The sequence below is a fragment of the Bolinopsis microptera genome, chromosome 9 (assembly GCF_026151205.1).
Source record: "Bolinopsis microptera isolate Bmic1 chromosome 9, MBARI_Bmic_1.0, whole genome shotgun sequence".
In the NCBI taxonomy this organism is placed as follows: domain Eukaryota; kingdom Metazoa; phylum Ctenophora; class Tentaculata; order Lobata; family Bolinopsidae; genus Bolinopsis; species Bolinopsis microptera.
In genome coordinates this window covers 7,909,931-7,924,389 of record NC_087080.1, presented here as the reverse complement: position 1 = coordinate 7,924,389, position 14,459 = coordinate 7,909,931, and the positions used below count along the sequence as shown (strand labels likewise).

The 14,459-nt window shown below is 37.7% G+C and overlaps 1 protein-coding gene and 1 long non-coding RNA gene across 2 annotated transcripts; both read left to right on the top strand.

Moving 5' to 3' along the window:
• Positions 1-1,403: 1,403 nt before the first annotated feature.
• On the top strand, positions 1,404-2,207 carry LOC134821261 (uncharacterized). Its single transcript, XR_010161001.1, has 4 exons — positions 1,404-1,512; positions 1,670-1,756; positions 1,902-1,971; positions 2,124-2,207. It is a non-coding gene; the product is annotated as an uncharacterized LOC134821261 (long non-coding RNA).
• A 10,569-nt stretch (positions 2,208-12,776) lies between these two features.
• LOC134820512 (protein farnesyltransferase subunit beta-like) lies at positions 12,777-14,442 on the top strand. Its single transcript, XM_063830937.1, has one exon. The coding sequence runs from the start codon at positions 12,827-12,829 to the stop codon at positions 14,033-14,035; it is 1,209 nt and encodes a 402-aa protein (XP_063687007.1). The 5' UTR covers positions 12,777-12,826; the 3' UTR covers positions 14,036-14,442.
• Positions 14,443-14,459: the final 17 nt, after the last annotated feature.

Genomic DNA, 14,459 nt, shown 5'->3' with positions numbered 1-14,459 from the left:
CAAAAAATCGAGCATGAAGAACGGTTGATTCACGATGTCAATTCTTTGCATCTCGCCGATCTGCATTATATTGGTTGCGAGAAGCATTATTGGATGCGCGCGCGCGACCCAGTAGTGCATCGCGCTACAAGTGCAAGTTGACTTTAAATACAAAAAATAACAATTCAAATGTTCCAGAAAAATTTACTTACCATATTCACATATCCATGTGTATACGCGTACTGCGTGACGCGCTTGTAACAAGGCTTGTTTCACAAATAGAAACAAGCGGTTGCGCGCTACTGAAAATGAGAGGGCTATGGTTAGAGCAACTTACGCGCTTACCATATTTACCATAAAAATCGAAATCAGCATTTAAAAATGTACTATGGAAGCGCATGTGTGTCAAAAAAAATAATGATACACATGCGCTTCCTAGGTAGCGTATGTGCAATGTGTGTCAAAAAATTTTTGATACACATGCGCTAGCAGGTTTATCATGTATATCATTAGGTGGCCCATGTGTGTCATTTTTGTAAAATTGCTGTAAAATCTTTATTTAATATTCTAATCGCTATCTTTATCTATTTATATATGTATTTTAGCCTTTACGCTACCTAGGAAGCGCATGTGTATCATTATTTTTTTTGACACACATGCGCTTTGTTAGGGACGTGTGTAGTACCTCAGAACTAGAAGTTAAGTTGAAGTTGAACCCCAGTATGCTGCGTTTAATTCCAGTTTAATTCCTTGGCATAAGGTTTCATAAAGATGAATCAAGTGATCATTTATATGATTAAGATCTGATTGGAGAGATTTGCAGAGCACTGCAGCCATTGGTCAGAAAGGACATTTAGTTTTATTAGAATTATTTATAACGAAATTATTGGATTAATGGAGTTATTGAATTCCAAATTCATCAATTAGTGGAACGGTATTTTAACCAGTTTTAAAAACCGGGATTTGTATTAATAATGTGTTTCTTTAGTAGTGGAACAGCAATACTAAGGTAATGGGACTACTGCGGACCCTCTACCGGCCAAACCTTGTTAACAAAGCCGCAGTCAAGGTTCGGTGAACGGTAGTTAAAAGCGCTTAAGGGACATAAGTCAAATTGGTAGAGCAACATCATGTAGTGGACATCTTAAGAAATGAGGAGTGGGTAGAATGTTAGGTTGCTCCTTTATAAATCGTCTTTTTCTCCGATAATAAGTTGACATCAAGTCTTGAAAATTATTCGAGAAAAAGCTGTAAGAAGATGACGATCAGACCTCATTATTAATAATGTGTTTGTTTGCAATAACCTGTTTGTAATAACTTGTTTGCAACTCTCCTGGACAACGCGTGGACCGCCTCTTCCACTGGAGCTCCTCTTCCACAGAACACCTAGACTACAAAAGATGAACACACAGATTCTCACGGCCGTCTGCCTTTAGCCTTTTCCCGAACGCCTCTCCTATGATTGGTTTTCTCTACACGGCCCGGGATGTTAGTATGCTGCGCTCTCTCCCACGTCACTAGTTTCATAAATAGGTTTGTAGTCCTTTATTTTAAATCATTGACATTAGTATTTTGTTCCTAAGACCGTATCAATATCATGCATAATTAGGTTAAGATTAAATCCGTGAGTTCAAGTTCTGTGCAAGTATCATAATATGCGGGTAAAATACTTATCCGTTATTTTCACCAGATTTTCCTAACGTCATGCCAGATCATTGTAATTGGTTCCCGTCGCTTCTGTTGAATTCCTGATAGGCTAGGAAGTTTGTTCCTCGAGGTATAGCTTTTATAATTATTAAACCATTAATCAGATGTTGTTCATTGCAATGTTATTTCCCATTTATTGATTCACATTGTTCGTAATACTAAAGTCATTCCCGATTGGTTAGTAATTAAATTCTAATAGGTTTATACCTTCCTAGGTAATATTGTGGTGAGCCTATCCTACCTGGTTGCTTGTCCTAACCTTAGCAGCACCTACATTATTACCTCGTAAGTCATTTGAGCATTTATTGATAAGTTCTTACATATTTCGTATTCTACAGTTCACTCTAATTTAACTTTATCATGTTTAATTTTATCCTAGTTAGTATATTATTGTCTTTAATTAATCCGTCATTTGCTAATAATTTGTCCCTTTCTAGGACATTCCCCTCCCACGGATTCTGCCCTCGTTGGCAGCATTGAAGGAACGTAGCCATGATATAGCAGCTACCTGTCCATCGTCCCGAGCGTACTAAATCACTCTACAGTCGATCTTCGAGATTGTTCTAAAAGGGCCCCCGACAGTTGAAATCAACTACAATCGATGTATTTTTGGACGCTGATTCCGAATCACCCCCCATGACATAGGGTTAAAATGCTCCCCTGACGAGATATAGGCGAAAAACTGTCTCGATCACGTGATATGACCGTATAAGGAAGTTAGTCTAATTTCTCGTTAGGGTTAGAGTTTCAGCATATGCTTTTGTTAAGGATTGGGTTAGGGTTAGGGTTGGGGTCAGATTAAAGGGTTAGGGTTTCGAATAGTCGTTCAGGACCAGCTAGAGAACGGGTTGAAAAAGTCACGTGACAGTCGAGTGTAGAGTGATTAATTATCATCCCCATCGTCCAGAGAGAGAGAGTCAGCCAGCCCGTTATAATACACACCAGTTCCCATTGATCACCCAGCTACCCAACTGATTTAGGGTAACGGACTTTACCATGAGATTGAACACTTATTTTATGTACGATTGGATTGGTCTTGCATTATTTTACAATCCTTAATCACTTGTTTTAATTGGTTATCTTCCAGATATAAATTCATCTAAAAGTTCGAAGTTAAAACTCTAGACATAAATTAACCTGAAAGTTCGAAGTCCATAGTTATAACATAAATTCCTGTCATAAATCTACCATTGTACACTGAGAGTTTGGGTTTGAACTATGCCCTGAGTGAGTCTCAAACCGGGAGGTATTCCATAATATCGGAACCTGAATATCCATACTCTAGTTAAAAGGAGCCCATTATACGTAGTTAAATTAATACCATCACAATTTAATGAAATATAATAAATAAATAATCTCTAGAAGTCATGGAAAATTGGAGCAGTAAATAGGCCGTTAAGTAAGTTGTCGTGCTAAAATCCGAGTACGCCTCTTAACACGCTTCCATACCAGACCATGTGGTTCGCCGGTGCTAAAATTATCACAGATAACTAACGCGCATTTAGGAGACGCGCAAAAGTTGAAATTGTTATTACGGTTTGGGCGAGCGATTTAGAAAGAGCCCTTGAAATCGCTCTACAACATTGAACATTTATAACTGTTATATAATATATAACGTCATTTGACAATTATTATCATTAATCTACAATCTAGTCTAACTGTCTTGCTGAGGGGGAGGAGTAAACGCTTCACATTAAAATACTTACAACATACGAAATCTAAAACCATCAACACGGTTAGTAAATATCATTGATCATGGACAATTAAAAAGTATCCTTGGTTTAGCTTTCAAAGGTACTATCTTGGAATCCTCTCAAATCATCTAATAATTCCAATTTTACATTATTACTTCCTTAGGGAGAGGAAGCTAAAAGAGGGGTACAGGGATGCATCAACGTGAAACGCTACGCTACGCCACTGTGATCGAGCAATCAAAAACGCTGGTTGCATATGCATGCATATTCTTGTAGCGCGATGCACTACTGGGTCGCGCGCGCATCAAATAATGCTTCTCGCAACCACATCTTCGGTAGATCGGCGAGATGCACCACTGTGCCTCACCGAGCTGCGAAGGATTGACATCGTGAATCAAGCATATTCTTGCTTTCTACTCAAGTGCTGACAGATGTTGGTCACCCATCATCTCATCGTAGATGGGACAGTGGAGGTAGTACATACATAACTGTCGAGTGGGGCAGCTGCTCAAAAATTTAAGGTATGGTGCTTTAATTGACGATGTCAATTCATCTCAGCTCGGCGCGGCACAGTAGCGCATCTCGCCGATCTAGAGTGGCACAGTAACGCATCGCGCTACAATATGGTGCTATACTAACGGAAGCCTATCCCATTCGCTTATGGAAAATCACAACTAACTATTGCTTAATTGACGATGTCAATTCATGGCAGCTCGGCGCGGCACAGTAGCGCATCTCGCCGATCTCGCTGTGAGAAGCCTCATTGAGTGCGCGGCGCGGCACAGTAACGCATCGCGCTACAAAACTATTGCATATTGCTTCGCAATGAAATAATGTGGGAAAATTTAATGTTTTTATTAAAAAGTATTTTGAGTGAAAAACACATTAAAAAAAGTGTTTTATTTTAATAATTTTACCTTTTCGGATTTTTAATTTAAGCGCAGCAGCGGTTTCAGCACGCTTTAAAAAAACAAATTTAAATCAGGGTGGCATTAAAAGTAGCATTTTTTAAATTTATGTTTCACGGCAACCTAAACCGCGCGTTTTAGTTTCAATTTCCAATTTCATACGTTTACTCAACTATATAATTATGGTTTTACGCCGGCCTAACGTAATACTCTAACGGGTAATATTCGTAAAATATATGTGCATTATGCCTACGCCACTTGATACATGTTTCGTATCCAAATATCAGCGCGAAAAGTGGCATGCAACGTATGTCAATACGCCACATATTTACCGTCGTGGAACATTCCCAAATATTTTTAAAACTGGTAAAGTTATTCGTATTTACAAGAAAGACAATAAGGAATGTATTGAAAATTATCGGCCTGTATCAATATTACCCTTTTCGAGAAGGTCATTTAAAAACGGCTCTATAATTTCTTCACATCTAAAGGTGTACTAACAGACTCGCAGTTTGGATTTAGAAAAGGCCATTCTACCGCCCATGCTCTACACAAATCTATAGACTCTGTTACAAAGTCCCTGGCTAGCAATAAACATGTCCTAGGCATATTCATTGACTTGAGCAAAGCCTTTGACACCCTTGATCACAATATTCTTCTAAGCAAGCTAAATTCCTATGGTATTAGGGGCACAGCACTAACTTTACTAAAAAGCTACTTGACTAACAGAAAGCAGTATGTGATGTATAACGATGTACCATCAGAAACAATGGATGTGGAATTCGGGGTTCCTCAAGGGTCAATTCTAGGGCCATTACTCTTCCTACTGTATATGAACGATATAGTAAACTGTTTTTCAGACAGTGAAGTGAAATTTGTACTTTATGCTGATGACACTAATATCTTCATATCAGGACCGTCTAGAGAAGCAACATACAAAAAAGCCAACTTAGTGCTTAAACATGTCTCGATTTATATGAAATGTAATCTACTTCATATCAACATGTCAAAATGCTGCTACATCCATTTTAAACCTGCCTCTGAATATGATGACACTTGTGCACGGACTAGACCATTTGCTACCCTGCTAGATGAATCTAGATCAATATTCATCAATGGTAAGGTTATCACTAAAGTCAAGGATACCAAATTTTTAGGTGTTGTTATAGATAGTAAGCTAAACTGGTCTGCTCACATGCACTACATCCGTAAAAAACTGAGGTCCATGACTGGTGCAATCTGTAGAATTCGGCACTCGATACCTGCTGAACTATATTTAAAAATATATAATGCTCTATTTGAATCACATCTAAGTTATGGTATAAGTGTTTGGGGAGTTGTCCTCAAAGAACGGTCAAATGATAGTCTTTTTATCACACAGAAGCACTGTATAAGAATCCTTTTTGGTGATCTCGACTCATATCTAGATAAACAATTAACATGTGCAAGAACTAGACCATATGGCATGCAAATACTAGGCCATAAACATTTTGAAAAGGAGCATACGAAACCCATTTTTAATAGGTTAAAAATTCTTACGGCTCAAAACTTGTACAAATATCACTGTATTTTAGAATTCTCTAAGATTATCAAGTACCACTGCCCATACTCCCTTTATGAGGCTATCAACATTTCAAACCGTGCAACGAGTGTAACAGTTATTCTTCTAAATAAATCAAATACCTTTTTGTTTAATGCAGCCAAGCTTTGGAACACTGTTCATTAAAAAATTTTAACTTCAAGCAATTGTCTAGAAACTTCCATTAACTTGATAAAATTGAGAACGAAAGCACTATTAATACAATCACAGGCTGCTGACTTAAAAGAGACTTGGACTCCAAACAATTTTAAGTTACAGTAATTTAATCTAATTGCAGCGGCACATAACATAATTTAAACTATTGCTATCATTATTGTACTACAGACTGAAAATATCTCAGATCTATTTTGGGCGTTTTTAACAACTTGTAGTTGTAATTCTTAAATATTAGATATCCTAATTTATAACTTTTTAATCAGAGTGAATTAATAATCGATATTTGATAATTTATTTATTTGATAGTTTAGTCTGATATTGATATTAATATTGATTATATTGATATTGTTATTATTGAATGAAGCTAACTCCAGACATAAATAATACTACTTCTATTAACAAAGGGACTTGGAGTATAAACGACCAATTTTGCATAATTGTCTTTCCAACCAAGAATTCAGGAGGCAAGGGTGGGTGCGTAAACTTTATGGTCTGCACTCTCAGATCCTGTATCACCCTGGATTCATTTCGACGTATTTTTGGTAAAAGTATACATATACTTTCTGGTCACTCTCTTGCTACTCCAAGTCCCCTAAGATATATGGTCTAAAGTTTGCACTAGTTATATATATAAAATATGTTTTTGTCTGCTTTAACTGATACTAAATAAAATTGTTGTTTTCTTGAAATTGTTGTTTTCTTTGTTGACGAGTCCAACTTGGCACGCGTTTTGGTAATTTATTGATTTGCATAACCATGTAATGTGCCTTCAGCAGGCGCGCGCTAATGCAAACGCGGAGAGGGCTCTGGTTCAAGCAAAGTTATTGCATACTGATTGACGGTGTCAATCCGGATCTTTCGCGGCTCAGAGTGGCCCAGTAGTGCACTGCGCTACAATTAAGTACTGAGTTATTATTGTAAGCGCGCGCGGCGAGTGCTTTAAATTTAGTTATATGAAAACGCTTATACTGCAGCTGCACTTGCTCTAACCAGAGTCCTCTCGCTTGCAGTAGTGCGCGACCGCCGAAGGCGGCAAAGAGGTATAACAAGTATATTCTATTTGTGAAACAAGCGCGTCACGCAGTATGCGTATACACATGGCTATGTGAACAGCTGCACTAGTACACTGTACACATGCAAAATGAATCTTTTTTCCGTCGAAGCGGCAAAGTCCTCCAACATCCGTTTTAACGATTCACTGGCCGGTATTTTTTACAATATACGACTATTTTAGCTGGTTTTTCTCATATCATTAATCAGATTGGCAAAAGTGATCATGTCAGTGTGGTAGTCGATCTAAGTGTTTCTTTGATACATGTTTCGTATCCCTTCGCGCGCGAAAAGTGGCATGCAACGTATGTCAAGTGTTTCTGTAGATTCAATTAAATGTAAAGAGAAGATTCTGAAACCATCATGGGGTAAAATAACTAATGATGATATTTTAAAGTTTAGTATTGAAAATATTAACTGGGATTTTAGTTGCTCTAATGATGTTCAGCTTATGTGGGATGAGTTACATGGCAAACTTACGACTGTTGCTGGGATAGTACCGACTAATTCGGTCTATAAAAACAACAGACCTGTGAAGCTGCCATGGGACACATCCTCATTGAAGCGCATGAGAAAGAACAAAGATAAAGCATGGACTGCATTTGATATTGAACCTTCTAGTGTTAATCTTAGTCATGCAAGTAGTAAACAGCTCATTTATGAGAATGAGGAAGTGAAAGCAAAGATAAGATATGAGAAGAAGATAACTTCCAATTTAAAGATCAATTGTAAATCATTTTATTCTTATTTGAGAAATAAGAGAAAGGTTAAAGCTTCGGTACCAAGTTTAGATAAGGAAGACGGTACAAGGACAACTAGTGCAGGGGAGTCTGCAGAGGTACTTGCAAGTGCCTTTAGTTCTGTGTTTGTTAATGAGCCACTCGGCCCATTACCTAGAAGTTATAGTAAGAATACTAAAGTTTTAGATGTAATTACAGATTTTATCTCAAATAGAACTATGAGAGTGTGTGTAGAAGGTGAAACTTCAGAGTGGAAGATTGTATGGTCAGGAGTTCCCCAGGGATCAGTCCTTGGACCATTACTATTTGTGTTATTTATTAATGATTTACCAGATAACATTAAAAGTAAAGTTAAAATATTTGCTGATGATCTTAAGCTTATAGCTAATGCCTCCGAGCATGAAACTATAGCTAATGATCTGAACGAACTAGAGATGTGGGAGAGTAAATGGCTTTTAAAGTTTAATCCTACTAAGTGTTCAGTAATGCATTTAGATGTTAACGATAACCCAAGATCAAGTTATTCTCTTAATGGAGTTACATTGGCAGAATCTGTACAGGAAAAAGACTTGGGAGTTATAACCCATAACTCTCTGCTTTGGAATGAACAGATTAAGGCTTCAATATCTAAAGCCAACAGAATGATATGTTGGATTGTTAGAAATCTGATTATCAGGGAAAAATCTGTGATGATATCCATTTACAAAGCTTTAATAAGACCCCATTTAGAGTATTGTGTTCAATTGTGGAGTCCAGTTGCGGCTCATGAAAGTTGGGGGATCATCTTGGAGCTGGAGAGCGTCCAGAGGCGGTTTACCCGTCTGATTGACGAGGTGGGTACTCTTCCATACAGTCGTCGCCTGGAAATCCTCAAATTAACAACGCTGGCAGAGCGGCGAATACGTGGGGACCTCATTGAATCTTTTAAAATGATAAGTGGTTTGGCCAATTACGGAGCCGGTTTGTTCAGTATGAGCAGATCTGGTTTTAATGTGGTATCAAACAGTAGATGCAGTAAAAGTAGCAGTAAAATGAAGAAAGTCCACAGTTCTTTTCTTCCGGAGAGGGTGAGACCTTATTGGAACAAACTCCCCTCGGATGTCAAGAATTGTGGGACTGTGTTAAGTTTTAAAATAAGATTAGAAGCTTTCAAAAAAGAGACTATTTTAAACGGATCCGTAAATGATATTCATTTTTGGTATGTTTCGGACGAAGTATTAGGTAAGATTGAGGGATTAAATTATGCTACTAATAAAGAGAAGCACAATGAATATCTTGTGTGTAATCCTCATGTTGCCAAGAAACGCTTTATTAACTTATATAGTAGTGGAAAGTATGTAAATTAGATTCATTTTATCTTGGTTGTTTAGGCCAATAGATTTAAGATATTTTTAAAACTTTAGTAGATATATTTTTGATGATGTGTGATGATGTTTGTGTCATTATATTTTGATTTGATTTTGATTTGATTTGATTTGATTTGAAATTACAAAGTGTAGTAGGTGCAGATTGCATTGAGTTACATTGAGATTTCATCAGTGTTCATAAACGTAACACTTATCGAATGAAGATATGGATGGCAAAGTTATTGGCTGAGCGCCGCCCATTAAGCATCAGCGCACTTTTCGATCTGGCAACCTTTTGATATGAAGAAACGTTTGTTTACTTTATTATTTATGCAACTGGAACCCAATCGTGGCCTCAGTCGTATTGATAGCATTTAAGTTGCCAACATCATGATCCCCAGTAATATATATTTACATATTAGGTGTACAGAATAGGATGATGATTGTTCACTCTAGACTTGGTTATCACGTTTTCTTAGATCATACATGGTCCTGAGTTGTGAGTGAGGGACTATTCGAAACCCTTACCCTTATTCTCTGACCCCAACTCCATAAGCCAATATTTGACTGAAGCACATGCTAAGACCCTAATTCTAACGAGAAATTACATCAATTTTCTTATACGGTCACATCAAGTTATCGAAACAGCAATTCGCCGATAACTTGCCATGGGATGACTTTTACCCTGGGTGATTTTTAATCCATTAAAGCTGGTTTATCCTGGTGAGGGCCTTTCTAGAAATATTTCGAAGTTTGAGTGTAGATCTGTTTATTAGCATGTTTGTACAGACAACGCAATATGTTCGTGATGTAGATGAAGACCCCTAATGTAATTCTAGAAACTGTTGTGTTTTCTCAAAATAATTGTCTTTTCTATGTTTAGAATGAGCAGATTGAGTATAAATCTGGTTTCCAATAGTATATATATACAATGAAGTAATTCAAGTGTTGCAATTGGCAGAGCACAATACAGAGGTAACGGAAATTGTCCACTGCTACCAATATTGTATAATATGAAATATCAAAAATCAAATATATACACATCTACTCCATTGCATCATAGGGGCAGGGATGAGGTTATAAGAGACTTCTGATAGTGGTTTCTCATATTTGCTGTCCTTTTTTTCCCTCTGTACCCTCGTAGAGCAATGAGTGTGGTTTTTAACATTGCGAATCTTAATCTTGTCCTCACATGTCTTACCACATCGCAATACCTCTCTTTCCTTTTCCTGGCGATGAGGTCTGCTACTCTATTTACAAATCGCTTACATTCTTTGGACATGCCTCCAGTTGTAAGAAATACAGCCGGGGTGAAAGTGGCCTCCCAGTGACATAAAGTGAGGAATCTAAGAATCTAATTCCTAGCCATATTAATTTCCATAGCCACGCCGACTAATTTTTGTCAACAAAATTATTAAATCAACTTTAAAATAGTCGCTCTCGGTTGTTACACACTGTAACGCCGCGCACTGTACTTTAATTCTATATTTATCCGAGAAGATGTTCGAATCGAGCGCAAATGCCAGATTCCCAGCAGATTCCTAGTTCTTGCGCTTAATTTGCGCGTTACCAAATAATCCAAGATATTTCTGTCAGGATCCAAGATTTTCCTACTACCAGTATGGTAGTATGGACTGTTTGGTAGTATGGTAGTATGGTAGTTGCAGGAACGCGCGAAGACCTATATGTAAATATTACAAAAGCGTACATGGAATCGTAGCTTAGTTGGTTACTCCGTCGGTACTACATTAGCAGATCGCGAGTTCGAGACCCGGAAAGAAATTCTTTCACAATCTTTTGCTAATTATGAATAACTATACTAATGAATTAATAACTATACTAATGAATAACTAAACCTCTGTAAAATAACTAGCAAAGTAAAATGAAATCGTTATCCGGCCGCGGAGCGGCCGAAAAATTTATGGTAGTCGTTTTAAAAATATATGGTAGCCGTTTTTTCTTTCCAGACTGGATTCCTAGTCCCTTTTTAAATTTATGTCACTGGGAGTGGCCTTCTCTACGTTCAACACTCTCTCCAAGTACTCATCCTTCTTCTCCTTCTCGTTCTCTTCGTATACTTCTTGAAGAGTTTTGGTCCTGTTTGATAAGCAATTGGGGTGTGAAACCCTTATGTCAAGAAAGGTCTTATCAAATGGAGTCCAAACTCCTCTAGCAGATACGTCAAGCTGAGCTTGGTCACCTGTTATAGTCTTGGGGTTGAGGCAGTCACCCTCATTTACCTTCTGTAGCTGGGGTTCGACTTTCACATCATGACATACCTCACGAAGGAGATTTGCCAATGTGTCTCTGATGTTGTTGTGGGTCATTATCACGTAGCCCCCTAGCTTACAGGTGAGAAGGTGGTCAAGATCACTTGTTTTCCCACATCCACAGGTGATGGGAGTGTTTGGTTTCAAATAGTAGATCTAGTAAGAGTGGTACTAAATTTAAGAATTTGCACTGTTCCTTCTAGAGAGAGTTATACCAACTCCATCCGCACTGGATGTCCGGCAAGAAGTGGCGCAACGTTGCCTGTTGGCACCCTGCTGAAAAGACACCCCCTGTTGGTGCCCCCTCCCCTTTTGGCTCCCCTCCCTAAAGTTGAACAAATTAGATGATTTTAGAGGATTCGCCAGTAAACTCTCTTTTAAAAGTGTGTTTCTAGAGCAAAACGCGCAGTTTTTCTAAATTGTCCCACATTCAACATTCAAACAACGATTTGGTGCCCCCCTAAGATGAAGCCCCCCGCTCCAGTGGGGTCGGCAGGGCCCTTCGTTACGCCACTGCCGCCCAGAGCTTTTAGACAGTTTTATAAAGTTAAATTTGAAGGATTTAAGAAAAAAAAAAAGAATTCAAATTTAGAATTGAGGGGCCAATTATGTTCATTAAGAAGAAAAGCATAATGAATATCTTAGGTTAAATCCTCATGTTGCTAAAAAACAATTAATACTTCTATAGCTGCAGAAAGCATAATTAATTAAATTTTTACTGGGTCTGATCTTTGTACCTAGCTTTTTAGTTTAATTCACAAATTTTTGTAGAAATGCTCATGATTATGTGTGATGATGTTTGTGTAATTTTTATTTCATCGATTTGATTTGATTTGAACACAAAATCTTATATCTCTGGGGCTGCATAGATGTAATGAAGTCTAGCTCGCCTCATTTGATTTGATTTGATTTTATTGTCCAAATGAAATGCTTAAATCTTGCAACTTCCCCATTATGATCAGGTAAAGCTACCCCTACACAGGCTCCTTGATTTAACCTCCTCCTTACATGGCTTTGTATTTATCCACTGTAGCTGGTGATTGAATCATAAATTGTAAAACATATCTCTCGCTGAACTGCAATAAGATGCTAGATGGTTGAGTGGTTATAACATCTGTCTCTCAAGCTAATGGTGTGGGTTCAAATCGTATTGTTGCCTGGGCTAGGGAGTGAGCTTAGGATTCCATTGGATCTACACAACATTACCATTAGAAGGAAATCAAAATTATATATAATATATCTTACCAATGGAAAAGGAACAGGATGAGTTATGCTTTTGCAACCCTTCAGCCCAGGTTAAGACCATTTTGACCACATGATGTTAGAATTTAAATACTTTGTCCTTATTTCCTAACCTCTTACTTGCTTTACAGGTCATGGCTCTCTCATTGGGAAAAGATATGGCTAGTTTGCGAATGCAGTTGGATGGTCCTGTAACTATAACTTCTCAGGAGCAAACTGCTGTTGAAGAATCAGTGGAACATATATATTCTGCTTGTCAAGGAAGAACAAGACTCAAAGAGACTTTCCCTCTGCACAAAAGTCGGCATATAAGCTATCTACGAAAGGGCCTCCTAAGACTATCAGAAAACTTTGAATGCTTAGATGCTAGTAGACCATGGTTATGTTATTGGATTTTACACTCTCTGAATTTATTGGGTGATCAAATATCGCAAGAGCAGCAGTTAAGATTATCTGAGTTTCTAAAGTCTGTCCAAGCTGATTCTGGTGGTTTCTGTGGTAACATTGGACACTTGCCACATCTTGCTACAACATATGCTGCAGTTTCAGCCTTAGCTTCACTCGATTTTGAGCCTTGTTATGATATTATTGATACAGACAAGCTCAAGCAGTTTCTTGAAAATATGCATAATGATGATGGATCCTTTACCATGCACAAAGATGGTGAATTAGATGTGAGAGGTGCTTACTGTGCCGCAGTTGTAGCTCAACTCAGTGGTATACATTCTGATGAGCTTTTTGCCAACACTGGAGAATGGATAGCTAAGTGCCAAACTTTTGAAGGTGGGTTTGGATCACGTCCTGGGACTGAAGCTCATGGTGGTTACACTTTCTGCTCTCTTGCTGCCCTGATATTATTAAACAAAACCCACCTCATTAACAAAGATCAACTTTTAGATTGGGCTGTTCACAGACAGATGAAATTTGAAGGAGGTTTTCAGGGTCGGACAAATAAAATGGTCGATGGATGTTACTCATTTTGGCAGGGTGGTGTTTTTCCATTACTGCACCACATTTTAAAGACTGATCTCAAAAATCTTGACGAGAAAGAATGGCTCTTTTCGCAAGTGGCATTGCAAGATTACATTCTGTTTTGCTGTCAGTACCCCAGTGGAGGCTTAGTTGACAAGCCAGGTAAATCTCGAGACTACTATCACACTTGTTACTGCCTCAGTGGTTTGTCGGTTGCGCAGCATTCCTTTGAAAATACTTTCATAAGAGGGGATCAGAACAATCTCATTGAACCAACTCATCCAGTTTTCAACATTGTTTTAAACAAGGCTGATAAGATGGCTAAATATCTTAGAAACAAAAGAAGTGTCAATGAAGCGCCATCAAAGTAAACGCCTTTATAGGTATTGAAAAAAACTTAATATTCTTCCTGGTATTGTGAACAAGATCTTCTGTTTTAGGAAAATTCTGTTTGCCTAAATTTATGTTGGTACCTTTTTTACAGTTTACAGTTTAGAATATTTAAAATCTGTACAAAGAAGCCCGGTTCTCTTAAAATAAATCTTATTTCTGTTATATATTTGATAATGTTTTATCAAATTTATGAGTTTTGTCTATGAAGCTTTCATTCCATTTGTTTGTAATTGAGGACTTTAATTTCTATTTTGAACTTTTCATCTACCTGATATACGGTAAATTTCAATGCACATTCCTGCCGAACTGTTCCTAAATTTAATCTTAATTTCATTGATATTGTTCTAAAAAATTACAAATTATTTTCCTTCTTGATTCATAACGCATCCTGATCACTCACCC